Raw genomic sequence first — 17,276 nt, forward strand, 5'->3', positions numbered from 1 at the left:
TAAATGACATAATTATGTGGTAATTCTGTGCTAAATAAATTGCTCACTGGGATTTGAACAATGTAGAAATATATATATATATATATATATATATATATATATATATATATATTATAATATGGTAGTCTATATTTGAAGATAAAAGACCGATAAATAGAGTATATAACATCACAGTGCGTATTTAACAAATATTGATATAGACATGTATTAGAGCTGTACTAAAAAGATGCTCACTAAGAGTTGAACAATGTAGAAATATCTATCATAACATAATATTTTTTTATATGCATTATAATATGGTGACTATCATGATTGAAAAATTGTATAAATAATAGTTATGCTTCGCGGTAACCCGTATTTAACGAATTTAATATAGTTATACTTCTAATGCCATGCTCTCTTAAGACTGTTTTTCAACTTCATTTCTTTCCTTTCTTCTTAGAAAGATTTAATTGCGTTCTAAATTAATGATGAGAAGAAGGAGAACAAAAACAACAACAACTGTGTCTGATCATCCCAACATAATTACGATTTCACCTTACACTTGGTATGGGACTAGTTCAGTGAGTATCGCGACCACAATGTATACATGCTGACTCTACCCACATAACCAGCTGAATTTGACGACGACGAGACACAAATACAACGATGGGAGGAATTAGAGGGTCGAACATCATAAGGTAGTCCCTCTTTGGGGATTATATGCCATAACTTTGAATTCTGACTTCAATTCGGCTTAATATTAGAAGGGATTCCCCCATCCCTTAAGGGGTGTCGTCAATTCATTGAGTGAGTCACTCACCTCGTTTTATCTTTGTTTGATGATGTTGTGGCGGCGGCTACTAGACTCTCAAAACTACACCAGTTACACGATTTCGGGTTTCAAACTGCTTATGGATCCCATAATGGTGTGCTTGCCTTTTCAATTGAAGACGAAAATCAAAGTTGAAACAATAGGCATAGTTGGGGAAAAGTGTTTAAATAGTCCTAGACTTATTGCATTGGTGCCAATTTAATCCTAAATCTTTTTTTGGTGCTAATTTCATCATAAACCTTTTGATATAGTGCCAATTCAATCTTTCCGGCTAATTTTGGCCGGATATTGATGATGTGGTCGCCGGTCAGCTTACGTGGTACCGCTGGCCTTGATGTGAATAATTTTTAATAATATTTTAATATTTTAGATTTTTTAATTATTTTTCTTTCTTTTCTTTTTTCTTACTTCCTTCCTTTGCCAACAACCGTCCACCGGCCATTGGCCAGGCGAGGCCTAGCGTGGCCTAGGTGAGCCCCGGCTAGGAGAGGGTGAGCCCTAGCGAGGGCTCCCCTTGCCAAATCTAGCGAGGCCAACCCTCGCCCAGGCTAGGGTCGGGCGACTCTAGGCGAGGCCTCACCGACCCCAGGTGAGGGCCAGTGACCCTCGCTCAGATCTGTGGTGAGAATCGCGCCCTCCCCCAATCGGGGGTTGCAGGCCCTCGTTGGGAACCGGCGGCGTCTTGCCCGGGGCCAACGAGGGTCGCCGAGCTTCGGGAAGGCCTAGGTGACCTCCGCTGGCCCTTGCCGATGGCTATGGCGGTGGCCACCGGTAAGGGCTTGGCCACCGCCACAGCCTTTAGTTGTGGCTTTATGTTTTCCTTTTTTTATAGCTTTTTCTAATTTAATTTATATTTTTTTCAACTTTTTCTAATGTGGTGCTTGTTGGACGCCATATCTTGCCACATGTCTCAAGAAAATTAATAAAATAAGACATGTTAGAGCTACGTCAGCATTTTCTGTTAATAAATTAGACGGTGTTAACTTTAGGATTCGATTGAATCAATTTGACAAGTTTTAGGACTTGATTGCACATATTGCAATTTTTAGGATTCAATTATACTTTTGTGGCCAGTTTTAGGACTTCTAGTGCATATATCCCAAATATATAAAGATTTAGTAGTGATTGCACGTGCTGTGCATGGGGTTTCTCAATTTGTGTCATCGGGCCAATCTGCTTCCAATCCCAGAAATGGCTTGCATTCAATCTCAAACGCGCGCCTATTAAAAAACCAAAGAATTTAGGATGACCATAGTTAGACACCTTAAGACAATATGCCAACAAATTACCATTTATGAGGGTAATCTAATATAAAGAATAAGTGAAAAAAGGAAAAAGAGAAAGAAGAAAAAGGAAAGAAAAAAGAAAAAAGGAAAAAAAATCAGAAATTTAAAAAGAATAGGGATAAATGTATTTGAAGTCCTAAAACTTGGCACGAAAGTACAATTGAATCCTATAACTTTCAAAAAGTACAATCAAATCTTAAAACTTGTTGCGAAAAATGCAATTGAATCTTTAAATTTTCAAAAAATGCAATCAAGTCTTAAAACTTATCAAATAAACCCACATTCAACAACTCCAACGTTATCCTCATAACCCATAAGCACCAGGCAAGTCTCCACTGTCTTTCCCCTCGCTAGTCGCCGTGATCCTCCTTGCCGTCAATCGTCGTTCATATCAAAAGCCAAATTAAGGTAGTTTCCCAATTTATGTTCTTAATTAAATATTTAACTGCCTAAATTGAGATTATTTGATCCTAACTCGATTTGATTTGATTTGATATGTTGGATGTCACCGAATAGGCAGTTTTCTTATTTGAGTCATTTCATAATATGTTTAATAATTGGGAATTTGATCTTTGGGAGTAAAGATTGGACCATCAATTAAGTTTGTTTCCTTATTTCGACGTGATGATATCTATTATAATCAATCATGTAAGGCGTTAGATTTTATATGTCATTAGATCAGCAACCTGCATTATATATATTATTTTCTAATTGGTTTAAGTCATCATGTAGGTTTAGGCGGATTCCTATTTTAACTCGGAGAAAATCTGAAATTTTTTTGCATACGTATCTCACATAGAATTAGTTAGTTCTATAACATGCACGTCACATATTGCATGTCATTTAGTGACTCACTTGACTTATTATTAGTGTCTTGATAGCAATCACATCATGTAAATAGATTTAATTAATAATTATATGTCATGCATGGCAAATATTTTATTTTTCATAAAAAGAAAAAATCCAAAAAATTAATAGATATTGCATTTAGAAATCATGTTTAGGGCATCAATGCATTTTTTTTTTGTCTCTTGTTAATATATTGCAGAACACTCGGTGCTTTGGATAATAATAAAGCTCTGCTTTTGCTTTGCGTAACACATCGAGGTTCTTTACCCTTTCCTTAGCAATTTGTTTATTACTTTGATTTATTGAGTGTTAAATAAACTTGCTTGCGCACCCACATGATCACCCATTGCATGTTAGTGGCGTAAGAATAAAATTGGCCAAGACTGCTTGCAAAGCATTTTTGAAATACAAAGAAAATGTACCGAAAGGGTGTTAAATTTATCTAACGTAACCAAATCCATGTATCCATAAAATTTATAGTTCGGAGAAGTAAAATGTTCTCTCACATTGTGCCTCGGGCTTCTAATTGACCCATGATAGATTAATGGCAACTCCAAAATGAATTGATTTGCATGTTTAATTGATTGAATTAAAACCCCAAATTTGCGATTGATATAAACTTGGGAGAGTCTATGCTAAATGTTTCTTTAGTAATCCATTAGCTTTCCCTTAGTAGTTCACCTCTGAGAATGTTGCAACAAAATGAGATAATCAAAACATGAAAAAGCCCCTTTAAAAGCTCAAAATCACAGGAGGGAATGCTGAGTTGTACATGAATCACGTTTGCAAGAACATTGGTGTCTAGGCCCAAATATCGGAACTTTAATTACTCAAATGAGCCCGAACTGAGCTTATTGTTATGAGTAGCTCACTTACTAATCTTTCGAACTAAAGATGTAGGACGAGAGATATATAAATATTCGAATTTCATAGGCTATAATGGTTGTAAAAGGTTTTTTAGGATCCGTTTGTTTCGTGAAAAATATTTTATGAGAGAACATTTTCCTCATTTTTTAGCGTTTGGTTTGCTAAGGAAAATAAGTCAACGGAAAATATTTCCTTACCAAAACTTAAATTTAAGGAAAATGATTTCCCCTTTGAAAGTACCGAAAAACGTTTTCTGAAGCATAACTAGTTATCAGCGCTAAAACTCAAAACTCTACGCTTGGCCACAAAAACTCCAATGTTGGTTCCTGAGTGCTGACATTCAGGACCAGGTCTCGGTGGCTGGGCTCGAGACCTTGGTGTCCAGGGCTCGCTCCCCCGGCCCTTGGTGCCCATACGCGATGCTTCGGCACCTAACTAGGGTCCATAAAGGCCATGCTCAAATCCCCAATGCTCGAGCTTTAGTCTTGACCCTCCAGATCGAGTCCACAAAGGCCATGCGCAAGTCCTCAGCGCTCGGGCTCCGGTCCTTAGTTAATAAAACATTTGTTCTTATAAAAATATTTATTTAAAAAATTAATTTTTTTTATTTTTTTAAAACATCAGTTTTTATTATTTTTTAAAAAATTGAATTATTTATTCATTTATTTTCTTTTTTCTTTCTTTTTAGTTTCTTTTTATTTTCTTTTCTTCCTTTTTCTTTTTCTTCTTCCACGGCCGATTGCCAACCACGGCGATGGCCAGCGAGCCTCAAGCTTGCACTAGGCCGGTGAGCTCGCGGCCTCTGGTGGCAATCCTCTAGCTCTCCCTACGCCGGTGAGCTCGCAGCAGCCTCTAGTGGCGTACCTCTAGTTCATACAAGGCTGGCGAGCTCGCAGCCTTTGGCGGCAAGCCTCGAGCTTGGGGGGACGCTCTGGCTATGGGAATCCTAATACCTTAACCTCTCCTTTCCTTGTGGCTTGCTAGGTTATTTGCGATCCAATGCATCCGGAGGGCAGTCCTGAAGAGAACAGATTTGATATTATGAAACTAAACGCTATCAAGGTACTCTTGCATTGTATATCATGTTGCGACTGTTTCGTCATGTTTAATTTTTGGTAATGACCAACTTATATACCCCCAGTAAAGTCCTAATGTTGGGACTCGTAAATGCTTGATGATATCACTTTTGTTCAAGTACTCTGTTTCTTGAGACCATCGGCACTTTCTAAATGTAATGTTTGAAGAAGCTGAGTCGGTTGAATTCAATCTGACATACAAATTATTGTTTTTGATGTAATCTATCGTCTCGTTGGTATATGGTATGGTTAACCTCTTCTTTGGCTCACGACAGGTTGCAAAGACATGCTTCATTCCAGTTTTGATTGGGCATGCGACTGATGATGACTTTTTACGTCCTCCATCGACTTCATCCTGTCCCCATCATCTCGACGAGATCCAGCAGTTATGCTTCTTTAAGTAACTTCCATCGATCTCATTTGTTCTCCTCTATTTCCGCAAACCTTGTTCGTCCACGTTTTGAATAACCACCTTCTCGTGTGGAGACAGTTTCCTAGTTATCGATGATTATCCCGTAACTGAGTCTCTAAATGGTAACCGTTCCCTCCACGGCGTATATCTCCGATGCTTGTCGCTTCAATAGATTTCAAGTTTTCAATGGTATCAGAACTCATCGCCAGCACCAATATTGGTGGTTATGGCTCATCTGTTATCATACTTTGACAACTGGATATGTGACATTAAAGATCATTATTGTCGATCAACACGTGCTGGCTCCGGTACCCTTCAATAGACCAATATGTGCAAGATCTCACTCATGTGCTACACGTGATTATCTTTATCCTTGCTCATGTGCCATTCACATTCTTTTTTTATTCACATGTCAATCATGCATGTATAGAAGAAGTCAATATTGTGTAGTCGTGGTGGTGTTGTCGACTGATGCGGGCGCGGAGTAGGCAAATGTGTTTTGAGTGATAATGATAGGATGTATCATAGATGAACGATAGATTATGATCACCACCAAGGCCTAAAGGACACGCTACCAACCAAAGATAAATATCGAGATTAACGAAGTTCACCGCCAATGTTTAATATTGGGACTCGATTGTACATTCGCGACAAGTTTTAGGACTTGATCGAGCTTCTTAAAAGTTTTAAGACTCGATTGCACTTCGGCGATAAGTTTCAGGGCTTAATTGGACTCTTTGAAAGTCTTAGGACTCAATTACACTTTCGTGACAAGTTTTAGGAATTGAAACAATGGTGCTTCATGCCAGCTCTAGTTTCTTGAGCAAGCAATGAAATATTGAATAGCAAAACTCACGCCGACATAACAACATCGTTGTTTCAATTTTATAACAAGGTTTAATACCACGGCCCCAAACTAGTAAATCCGTGATAGATTTACCCAAAACTAATTTTTTGATTACGAAAAACCTCAAACTGGTATACCTATGACAAATTTATTCTCCATTAGTTTCCATCAAATTTTACCATTAACTTGCTTTGTTATATGACACACGGCAGTTGACGGATGTATTGATTTTGAGTTTTATTATCCGTTTGTCACAGGTGTATCAGTTTGTGATTTTTTGAGGTATTAATCCAATTTAACGGAAACTAACAGATGGTAAATTTGTCACAAGTGTACCGGTTTCGGGTTTTTTGTGGTAAAAAAATTAGTTTGGGGTAAATTTGTCATAGGTGTACCAGTTTAAAATTTTTCGTGATATTAACCCTTATAACAGTACCGTTTCAACGACATATTTCAATTGTAAGAGATGGACCACCGGAAGAACGGTGGACATAGCCTGAAAGTACAAGGAAAAAGATACCGAATGTAATTCATTAACTTATATCCATCTACATACTTTCTTTTATTTTATTTTCAGCTTTAACGAGTACTAATTATCATTTTATTTTCACGAAAAATACTTAATCATCCATTCACTACTTAATCATATGAAATGGAATAGGATCGGGTATTATGGACTTAATATGCATATGCTCATTCACAAATTTTCTTTGAATTCTTCTATTTGATTAGGTCCTAAAGCATCTTTTCCCATTATGACACAAACAATCCCTGAATTTTGATCCAATATGCAATGCGGTCCCTTAACTTTTAATTTGTTCAATGTGGTCCCTGAACATTAATCCAACGTGTTATGTGATCTTTGAAATTTTAATTTGTTCAATGTTATCCATGAACTTTCGGTACTTGTTCAATTTAGTTCCTGAACTATATGAAAATGTTTGATATAGTCCCGAACTTGAATTAATAGAAGGACTACATTGAACATTTTCATATAGTTCATGAACTATATTGAACAAAGTCCATAAATCACATTGAACATCAGGCTAAAGTTCAAAAACTACATTAGACAAATTAAAAATTTAAGGATCACATTGCATATTGGGCTAGAGTTCAAGCTGTTTGTGCCATTGTTCCTTTCCCATTTCGAGGGATTTTCCTTCTGCCAGCTGTCGAGTACCGGACAACAATTTTCACGGAAACGGGGTTAACAGGTTACCCGGTTGAGGTGTAGATCGCACCTGTCTTTTATGGGAAAATAAACATTGCGTTCACAGAGTTATTTTCTCAGTGTAGCACGAGCATCTCTTCAAATGCATACTTTTCACGTGAAATTGCTCTCTTCAACCTGTCCTTGCTCTCTTCTGATCTGCATTATTTTGTTTTGCCCTTTTCTTTGGCCGGTTCCTACCCTTTTCCTGTCGGTGGGGTTTCCTGACACGTTAGTTTTTTGTAAGTTGACTTGATTTCATTAGGGATAATGACGCAAACAGTCCCTAAACTTTACCTCAACGTATAATGTGGGCCCTGAACTTTTAATTTGGCCAATGTGGTCCCTGGATTTTAGCCTAATGTTCGATATGATTCCTGAACTTTTAATTTGTTCAATATCGTCCCTGAACTTTTGGTACATGTTTAATGTAGTCTATTAATTTATATGAAAATGTTTAATAAAGTCCTTGCACTTAAATTAATGGAATAACTATATTAAACATTTTCATGTAGTTCAAGGACTAAATTGACGACATTGAATAAATTAAAAGTTCATGAACTGCATTGCACATTGAGTTAAAGTTCAGGGACCACACAGAACAAATTAAAAGTTCAGGGACAACATTGTATATTAGGCTAAAGTTTAAGGATTATTTGTGTCATTTTCCATTCAATTAGGCTATATTTTGCTTAGCCAAAAAGGATGGACAAAAAAAAAAGAGCGCGCTATTCCCATCTCAATCTCACGAAAAATTCTTGAATAGCCCGCCAGTTTATGAACTCGATGAATCTGAGCCATTAAATTATGCAGGCCTCACTACGGTTGGAATTTTTTTTTTTTTTCTGTTCATTCATTTTTGTAAGCGATTAAATCGATCATATTTTGGAATTTTTTTTCCAAATCACTCATTTTTCGCGAAACAAATGGATCCTTATACTCTTGGGCAGAGCCCTTGACCCATGTACAAAAATCACCCGTCTATATATATCAAGCCGCGTGCACGAAAAGTGATCATCTCGAACGCAGCTAAACAAAAGCATTGGCAGCAAACCCACTTCATTTCGCTCCCATCTCCAAGCTACAATTGCAACTACATTATGGACAGCCTTCAATGCGATTGCGAGCACCTGCTCGAAAACGTCGTCGGCAATGAGATTGCGATGAACCCTCTCGATCTTGGAGAGTTCAGGCGTCAAGGACACATGGTCGTTGATTTCCTAGCCAAGTACTACGAGAACATTGAAAAAAATCCAGTTCTTAGCCGAGTCGAGCCGGGGTATCTTTCCGAACGCCTCCCGAGTTCCGCCCCGCAGGATGAAGAACCCATGGAGGCCATACTCGACGATGTGCACCGGCACATAGTCCCGGGCTTGACTCATTGGCAGAGCCCCAATTTCTTCGCCTACTTCCAGACCAACACTAGCACTGCAGCGATCCTCGGCGAGATGCTTTGCGCAGGGTTCAACGTGGCAGGATTTAACTGGGTCTCGTCCCCCGCTGCGACCGAGCTTGAGAGCCTAGTCATGGACTGGCTCGGGAAAATGCTGGACTTGCCAAGGCCATTCCTCTTTTCGGGGAATGGCGGGGGAGTCATTGAAGGGAACACCACCGAAGCCATCATTTGCACTGTCACTGCTGCGAGAGATAGGGTCCTGAGGAGGTTGGGACATGATTCCATCGTGAAGCTCGTTGTCTACGGGTCAGACCAAACGAATTGCTCATTCCAGAAAGCTGCCCGGGTCGCGGGAATAGACCCGCGGAACTTCCGGGCCTTAAAGACGACAAGGTCGACCTTGTTCGGCTTGTCCCCGGACTCGCTAGGGAAGGCAATCCGTTCGGACATCGATGCGGGGTTAATTCCGTTGTACTTATGCGCCACGGTCGGGACAACTTCATTCGCAGCGGTCGACCCGCTGGCACCTCTATGCAAAGTCGCGAGCGAGTTCGGCATGTGGGTCCACGTCGATGCGGCATATGCGGGAGCCTCGTGTATATGCCCGGAGTACAGGAAATTCATCAATGGCGTGGAGTTTGCAGATTCATTCAGCTTCAATGCACACAAGTGGCTTCTGACCCCTCTCGATTGCTGCTGCCTCTGGGTGAAAGACCCAAATGCCCTCGTGAAGTCCTTGTCGACAGCCCCCGAGTACCTCAAGAATGAGGCAACTGAGACAAAACGAGTTATTGACTACGCAGATTGGCAACTTTCTCTCAGTAGGAGGTTCAGGTCATTGAAGCTGTGGCTTGTACTCCGGAGCTATGGCGTGCAGAACCTGAGGAGCCACATAAGGAACCATTGCCGATTGGCGAAGCTCTTCGAAGAGCTTGTGGAGGAAGATCGCCGATTCGAAGTTGTTTTCCCGAGAAATTTCGGGCTGGTTTGTTTCAGGATTCGTCCTTCGGTGGTCTCTGGCACGTCCAATGGCCATGCGGTCGAAAACGGACATGGTGAAGCATGGAAATTAAACGAGGTGAACAGACTCAATGCGCAATTGCTTCACGCTATTAATGCTTCGGGACGGGTCTTCATGAGTCATACGGTAGTTGGAGGAGTTTATGTGTTACGGTTCGCCGTCGGGGCGACTTTGGTGAGAGAGAGGCACGTGATCATGGCTTGGAAGGTGGTGCAAGAACATGCAAATTCTCTATCATGCATGCCAGGGAGTGAGCAACACTCCGCATAACTGGCCTCCTGCAGTGCCCAAATTTTGTTGCACAATCCTTTATGTTGTGTTTGGTCATATGAATTTTTAGCTAAGATAGGACTGAAAAGGATAAGATATGAAATCCTGAGATTTTACTATATTTTGTCCACTGTTTGATGAATCGCAGTAATAAAATCGGATATTTTTATATCCTATCAAATTTATTGTTTGGTATGTGGCATGTCAATGTAAACGAACCTGAAAATGCACAAACAAGATGATAAGAATTTCTCATGATTCACTTCTAAAGAAGTCACAAAAGCACAAACGGAAATAATATCCATCAATTAATTCATAATTATTATACAATTTACATCTAAAACAGAAAAAAAAGGGGCTCATTGTAGCATTCCAAAGCTCCAAGTTCGACAATGACAAGAAATGTAAACGGGCTAAGCGACATCAATGAAATATATCAATTAGAGAACGCAAAATCTAGTAAAAGAGAGAAAACACGATTATTCAATGTCACGATTCCGATAAGTATAGTGTTTTGACTCTCTCACCACGTTCACGAAACTTTAATATGAACCATAGAGTCACGGAAAAGAGGAGTTTCGACTCTTTTGCTGCTTTCGTCGACCTCTAACATGAACGAAAGAGTTACAAAGGAGAAGGAGCGTTGACTCTCTGATCGTTTTCGTAGAGTTTCGATGTGAACAAAGAACTGCATAAGGGTCGTAAAGCTTCAACATGAACTAGAGATATGGAGAAGAAGAAGACATACTGAGTTCAAAATATTCCTTTCAAGTTTTTGTTCATTTAAAATTGGGCTTCTTCTACTTCATTTTTTTTTTTGGTAAGGTAAGGATTCCTTCTACTTCATTTTTATTTACTTATTTTTTAATTATTTTCCTCTCTTATTTTTTATTTTTTATTCCTTTCCATCATTCCTTAATCAAATGTAATTAAATAATAAACTATACTAACATAGCTAAAATATGTGATAAATATACTTAATATATATACATATATATATAACATAATAGAAATTTAAATATATAAATAAATTAGGAATAAATAAAAAAAGAAAATTATATGTTACTTTTTTGTTATTTTGAATTCTTTTATATTAGAATGCAAATATAATTTTATATGTAATTATTATTTTATTTTTTAATTTAAGAAGTTTGTTATTCGAGAAAATAGCTTTGATGCCATATATATAAGAAATTCTATTTACCTTTATCATTCCTCTCTTATGGGATATTTTTATTTGGGCTATATCCTCTTTGTATATGACTTTATCCTATCTTGAACAGGAACAAAATACGAGATGAGATAAATTTTATCATATGCTGACTTTTATCACAGTTACCAAACGCAGCCTTAGAAGTGTTGCTTAAAAGCTCCGGGCAACATTTTTCAAGGGGTTGATTATGAGGTCATTGGCTAAAGATAGGGCAACACTATTTCGGCATTAGGCAATTCTCCTTTGGGACAATTTCAAAAAGGGACCCGAAGTGGAGTTATTTTCTCAAATAGGGGCATGAAGTGAACTTTGTTTCAAATAAGGACTTGAAATAGCTGATGAGTCTCAAATAAGGGCCCAAAGTGGCTGATGAGTCTCAAATAAGGGCCTGAGCCCTCCGATTGGCCAAATGTTCACCGGTCGGCGAGCAAGTGAATTTTCCAGCGAACGGAACAAGGGCACTTTTGTCCAAAAAGAAATCATAATTTAAAGTTATCGTCCCTAAAAATAAAAAATCTGTTCTTCCCGTCTTCTTTGTTACCTTCGGAGACAACCCTAATCCTCCTCCACCATACGCACGACCTCGTTCACCACCGTTGCCGGGTCTTTCCAAGCACTTCTTGACCGGCGTCGGATTCATCGCCGGATCTGTCCAAGTAGTTGCCGGCGAAGAGGTCGCCGAAGTGCGACCGGCTCTCCTTTAGGTCCTTATTTGAAACAAAGTCCACTTCAGGCCCCTATTTGAGAAAATGACTCCACTTCGGGTCTCTTTTTGGAATTTTCCCTTCTTCTTTTAATGAGCAACACTTTTTTTTTTCTAAATTTAATAAGCAACACTTGTATAGTACCTTCAATTGCCTTCGCTTTTTCAATGCAACACAATAATTTGACGATTGTTGCCAAACATTTAAGTAGGCGTGTCCAACGGGTGGGTTAGGTCGAAAATGGTCCGACCCATATTAACCTATATTGACCTATTTAACTCATTTTGACTCATATTCATGTAGTGCAAATATAGCAACCCAAACCAACCTGACTTGACCCCAACCCGATCCGTTTTGCTAAAGACTTTAATATTAAATTCAATTTAGAAAAAAATAAATCTTATAATTTTTTAAAAAATATGTATATTGCTAAAACACTGGATAATTTTTATAATTTAAATAAAAATTATGATTTTTTAATATTTTATATTCTTTTCTTTTCTTTTTTCTTCTGCGCCTGATGACAACCGACGATGACTGGCGACCGCTGACCGTCGGCCATTGACAACCGGTGACGATCGGCACCGGCCAGAGATCGGTGATTGGCGACCGGCCGGCGAGGGCCATTGACTGACGACCAGTAGGCGACCTTTGCCGGATTTCCTAGAAAAAAAGGAAAAGAAAGAAAAAAATATAAAAAAATGAAAGATTAGAAAATTAAAATAATTAAAAAATGACTTGTCCATTTATTACTAACTTAAAACTTATTAAATAACTAACCCATTTAAGACCCATTTAAGTTGTTTACATTTAATTAAAATATATATTTGAGCATTGTTATGTCGTGTTTTCGCATGCACCGGAGGCTATTGCAAGAAGTTAAAGTATGGTTGATAAACCGCGATAAGTAAATTCATTTGAAATATTAAGGGTTAATATCACGAAAAACCCTAAACTTGTACACCTGTGATAATTTTACCCCAAACTAAATTTTTTACCACTAAAAACCCTAAACTGGTACATTTGTGACAAAATTACTCTCTGTTAGTTTTCGTTAAATTGGATTAATACCACAAAAAAATCACAAACCGGTCCACTTATGACAAATGGAGGATAAAACATAAAACTAGCACATCAGTTAACTGCCGCATGTCATTTAACAAAGCAATTTAGCAGTAAAATTTAATGGAAACAAGCTGAGGGTAAACTTATCACATGTGTACCAGTTTAGGGTTTTTGGTGATCAAAAAATTAATTTGGGGTAAAATTGTCACGGATCTACCAGTTTGGAGTTTTTTGTGATATTAACCCAAATATTAATTATGTTGGTTATTATAGACTATGTGTTGACACCTAAATTTTGACGACTCGTTTAGTCATTCATTGCATAGGAAATGGGTCGATCCGGACCCCTAAACGAGAATATAATTAATATGCATTTTAAGAAGGTGCACATGAGTTGCGTTTTAAATTGGACTGAAATTAGTGGACTCAAGCAGGGAAGCCCTAAACTCATCAAGCCCACACAAGCCTGGTCCCCTTGATGATTTCGGCCACGCCCATTTCAATTTAATCGAAGATTAAATGTGCTTATACTTGGTTAACACATGGGGATGGATATAATTGTCAGCATGAAGGGTTGGAATCTCGGTTAAAGAACAACAGGAAAGTAGAGTGTTATTATTGCCAATTCTTGAGGGGAAAATCTTGGCTATTTTGGACACTACAAAAAAACATGCTTTTTGCGACGAAAAAATTGCAAAAATCCGTCGCAAATCGATTTTGCGCAGAATTTAGCGACGGAAAAAATTCTGTCGCTACTAGGTCGTCACAAATTTTTGCGACGGAAAATTTCAATTTCCGTCGCAAATTTGCGACGGAAAAAAAATTCGTCGCAAATAATTCGTTGCAAAGTTCGTCGCAAATAATTCGTCGCAAATTTCGTCGCAAAAATTTTTCGTCACAAAAATTGCGACGGATTTATTTTTCCGTCGCAAAATTTGTCGCTAATTTGGCGCGAATTTTTTTTTTTGTAATTTGCGACAAACTTACTCGTGGCAAAATTCGTCGCAAATTTGTCACGAAAAATTTTGATTTTTGCCATGAACATTATTCATGAACAAATTTAGCAATGATTTTTTATTAATTCTTTAGCGACAAACTCTGCGACGAATATCGTTTAAGGACGAAATTAGCAACGAAATTTTATTTTTGTAACGAACTTTTATAATTTGTGATCGTACGATAAAATCATTTATTTTATTTTTCGATTTTAAACTTAATTAAAAGCAAAATTAATTTCTGAAATTTATATTTAACATTGATTAAGCACTTAATAACATCAAAATATTATAATAATATGAAAATGAAATACATTTATCTACATTTTCCACAAGAATGACATAAATATTTTTCTTTATAGTACACATAATGAGAGAATAAATAATCTTGCATAATAACTAATCTTGCACAATAAACAATGACGACAGAAATGAATCAAAAAAGAATATCCGGCTTTTAGCGACAATCTCCATCATATAAATACCGAACAAAACTAAAGACACGGTCCATGTGAGAAGCTCACTTCCTTTGCTCTGTGAAGTTCACGTACTAATCAAGTGCTTTCTTGTTTACATGACTAAACTGTCGGAGCTGCTCGTTGCATCTGTGAAGCATCTTCTGCAACTCTTTGATGCTCCTCCGTCTATACCAATAATCTCAAACATATAAAACTCTTTGACGCGGTCCCTGGCCTCGGTGACGACCACGTCGGGGGCCCTGTCGTGGTGCTTCCGGTGATTTCTTTCAACTTGTAGGCAGAACAAGACTTCCTAGAAGATTACAAAAGCACTATTCTATGAAGAAGAAGACAAGGAAAAAGCCACAATAAGCGGAGTCCAAGTGCAAAGGCATTATGAAAGCTTATGTAACTCTCTTGACAAGGAGGATATAAAAAGGTCACATGTGTATGAGAGCGTGCCCACAACCAAACATGCATGCTTGTGCGCCTTTGTGTGGGTGCATGTGCATTTCTGCCAAATATTCATCCCCATTCTATATGTGTACAAAAAAAGATAGATAGCCAAGTAACTGCCCTTTTAGATGGACATGTTTGTGAGTGCATGTATTTGTAATTGTATATGTAATGACTTTTCTGTATGTACATGTTATCCATGGATTGAACCTTTTCCTAATCTAGCAACAAACAATTGTTTCTATTGCAGCACTTTTTAGAAGGATGTTGATGATGCACTATTTGTGACTTATCAATCCTCAGCAAAATGCCATCTCCTTTCCATGAATGGACTAAGAACAACCTACTCTTACATGGACTAGAGCTTTCACATGTCAATAACATATTTCACATACGCAAATTGAAAAGACATCAAAAATAAGTTCACATCAGCTAAGCACCTATTACAATTGTATCTACATCAGAGTTCGGTAGATTGTCAATGGGATGATCAAATCGGCATTTTCATGACCGCAGAAGTTCAGCAGACATTGAAGGAGCCCCATATGATAGTGGCCAAAGAAATGTTTACTTCTCGAACCTGGACATCTAAGGAACTTACGCTGTCCATCTAATTACTATTAATTGAAGAGCCATCGAATGGAAGGGGAATGACTGGACTATCTCAATTAGACATGAGGGCTTGCAATAGAATCAAGCTCAAGAGGCCAACCAGACTTCTAAGGCCAAGGAAGATGAGCAAGCTCGACCTACCAAGGCATCTGAAGTTCTAAGATCCACCCAATTGACCAAGATTACTCCATCAACAGCCACCCCCAAAAAGATTTCCCTTCTTTTGTAATTTAAATGAAGGTGGTAAAGATTATCATGTTGGATTCAAAGTTTCTGCCCTCATTCCCCGCAGATCGATCACTACACATCCACATTGAACCTATATTACACAATCCAACCATAATTTCTAAAGAAAGAAAATCCAAAGCATTGGAGAACATGGAGAGAATGCGGACAAATAGGTAAAACGGTGGCGACCCATTCCGCCAAATGAAACATTGCATTTAAGGGGAAAAAACACAAAACGTCATCAACAAATAGGGAGAGGGGAAAAAAACCAAGAAGAGCAGATCTAACCATTTGTTCAAATTCTCAGATTTCTCTGCAGTCACTTGGACCTCCAAACACCACCTTGCTGATCCCATCCGAAGGCTAACAGCATCATCCCCCAGAACAACCCGTTAAAAAAGGAAAGCCCAAGAAGATCAAAAAAAAAAAGGCAGAAGGTGATAGCGAACGCCGCACCTGGTGAGAGCGAGCATTGGAGCGAGAGGAAGCCGAACCGGGTGCGACCGAATCGTGGGGAGGCGGAGTCTCCGACCACGTGAGCAGATCTGAAGTCGAAGTGTGAGGCTTCCTCACTGGCGTGCTCCTCTCCATTTTCTTCCTTTTCCCCAGAAAAAAAAAAGGAAGAACACCCAAGAAAGAACTCACGCCGATTCGAGCCTCGCCCCGCTCTCGCTCTCCGCGAACGCGGTCCCGAAGAATGGGCTCCGCGCGGCGATGCAGAGCCCGCCGATCCTGCCCCCGACCACCACGCAATCAACCAGTCCCCCGCTGGCGGCCCTCGGCAACGAAGCACCGAATCCCGGCCTCGCCCATGGCCACCGCTCGCCGTCGCCCAGATCTGGGCGACGGCGAGGTCGAGCAGCCATGGGCGAGGTCGAGCGGCGGCCATGGGCGAGGCCGCTCGACCTCGCCCAGATCTAGGGCGAGGCTAGGGAGGGCTGGTGGGCGCAGAACGGGCGTATGGCGACGGAGGAGGAGGTAATGGCGGCGGCGGTGAGGGTGGCCATCATGGCTGGCGGAGGGGAGGAGGGAGCGACGGAGAGGTGTTTGGCGAAGCGGGGGGGGTTTCTGAGGAATAGCAGAGAGAGAGAGAGAAAAACTGCAGTGAGGGCGGGCAGATTTGAGAGATTGGCGGGGAGCTTGCGACTGATTTTTTTTATCCGTAGCAAATTGGGACGGATTTTCTTTTCCGTCGCAAATTTGCGACGGATTTTTTTTCCGTCGCAAATTTGCAACGGATTTTTTTTCCGTATTTTTTTTTTGCGTAAATTTGCGACGGAAAAAAAAATCCGTAGCAAATTTCGTCTCAAATTAGCGACGAAAAATTCTCCGTCGCAAATTTCCGTGGCAAAATCCATATTTTTTTGTAGTGGGAGAGCAAGAATTGAAGAAGGGGCAAAAGATAATTTATGGCAAAGAAACAAAAGAAGAAGGGTTGATACCACGAAAAACTCAAAACCGGTACATTTGTGATAAATTTACCATAAACTAATTTTT

General features: G+C 39.2%; 2 protein-coding genes across 4 annotated transcripts; one reads left to right on the top strand and one right to left on the bottom strand.

Moving 5' to 3' along the window:
- The first annotated feature begins 8,360 nt into the window (after nt 1-8,360).
- LOC115684164 (tyrosine decarboxylase-like) lies at nt 8,361-10,220 on the top strand. The gene has a single exon (XM_030608864.2). The coding sequence runs from the start codon at nt 8,462-8,464 to the stop codon at nt 10,046-10,048; it is 1,587 nt and encodes a 528-aa protein (XP_030464724.2). The 5' UTR covers nt 8,361-8,461; the 3' UTR covers nt 10,049-10,220.
- Nucleotides 10,221-14,363: 4,143 nt separating this feature from the next.
- LOC130134864 (uncharacterized) lies at nt 14,364-16,720 on the bottom strand. Of its 3 annotated transcripts, none has more exons than XR_008814379.1 (3): nt 16,236-16,720; nt 16,068-16,142; nt 14,364-14,796 (listed from the first exon to the last, which is right to left on the bottom strand). XR_008814379.1 is itself a non-coding variant. In XM_056302629.1 (2 exons), the coding sequence occupies exons 1-2, from the start codon at nt 16,368-16,370 to the stop codon at nt 14,596-14,598; spliced, it is 336 nt and encodes a 111-aa protein (XP_056158604.1). In that variant the 5' UTR covers nt 16,371-16,502; the 3' UTR covers nt 14,364-14,595. The 3 variants fall into 3 exon arrangements, 1 of the variants encoding a protein (XP_056158604.1); XR_008814378.1 differs by having other exon boundaries at nt 14,364-14,820; XM_056302629.1 differs by lacking the exon at nt 16,068-16,142 and having other exon boundaries at nt 16,236-16,502.
- Nucleotides 16,721-17,276: the final 556 nt, after the last annotated feature.

This window comes from Syzygium oleosum, unplaced genomic scaffold (genome assembly GCF_021117445.2).
Source record: "Syzygium oleosum isolate NSW1041296 unplaced genomic scaffold, Sole_v2.1 Sole_v2.24, whole genome shotgun sequence".
Classification (NCBI taxonomy): Eukaryota; Viridiplantae; Streptophyta; class Magnoliopsida; order Myrtales; family Myrtaceae; genus Syzygium; species Syzygium oleosum.

Coding starts and splice junctions, on each gene's coding strand:
- LOC115684164 (XM_030608864.2), top strand. CDS start 8,462: ATGGACAGCCTTCAATGCGATTGCGAGCACCTGCTCGAAAACGTCGTC.
- LOC130134864 (XM_056302629.1), bottom strand. CDS start 16,370: ATGGAGAGGAGCACGCCAGTGAGGAAGCCTCACACTTCGACTTCAGAT. Junction 14,797..16,235: donor CCAATGCTCGCTCTCACCAG/GTGCGGCGTTCG, acceptor GTAATCTTCTAG/GAAGTCTTGTTCTGCCTACA.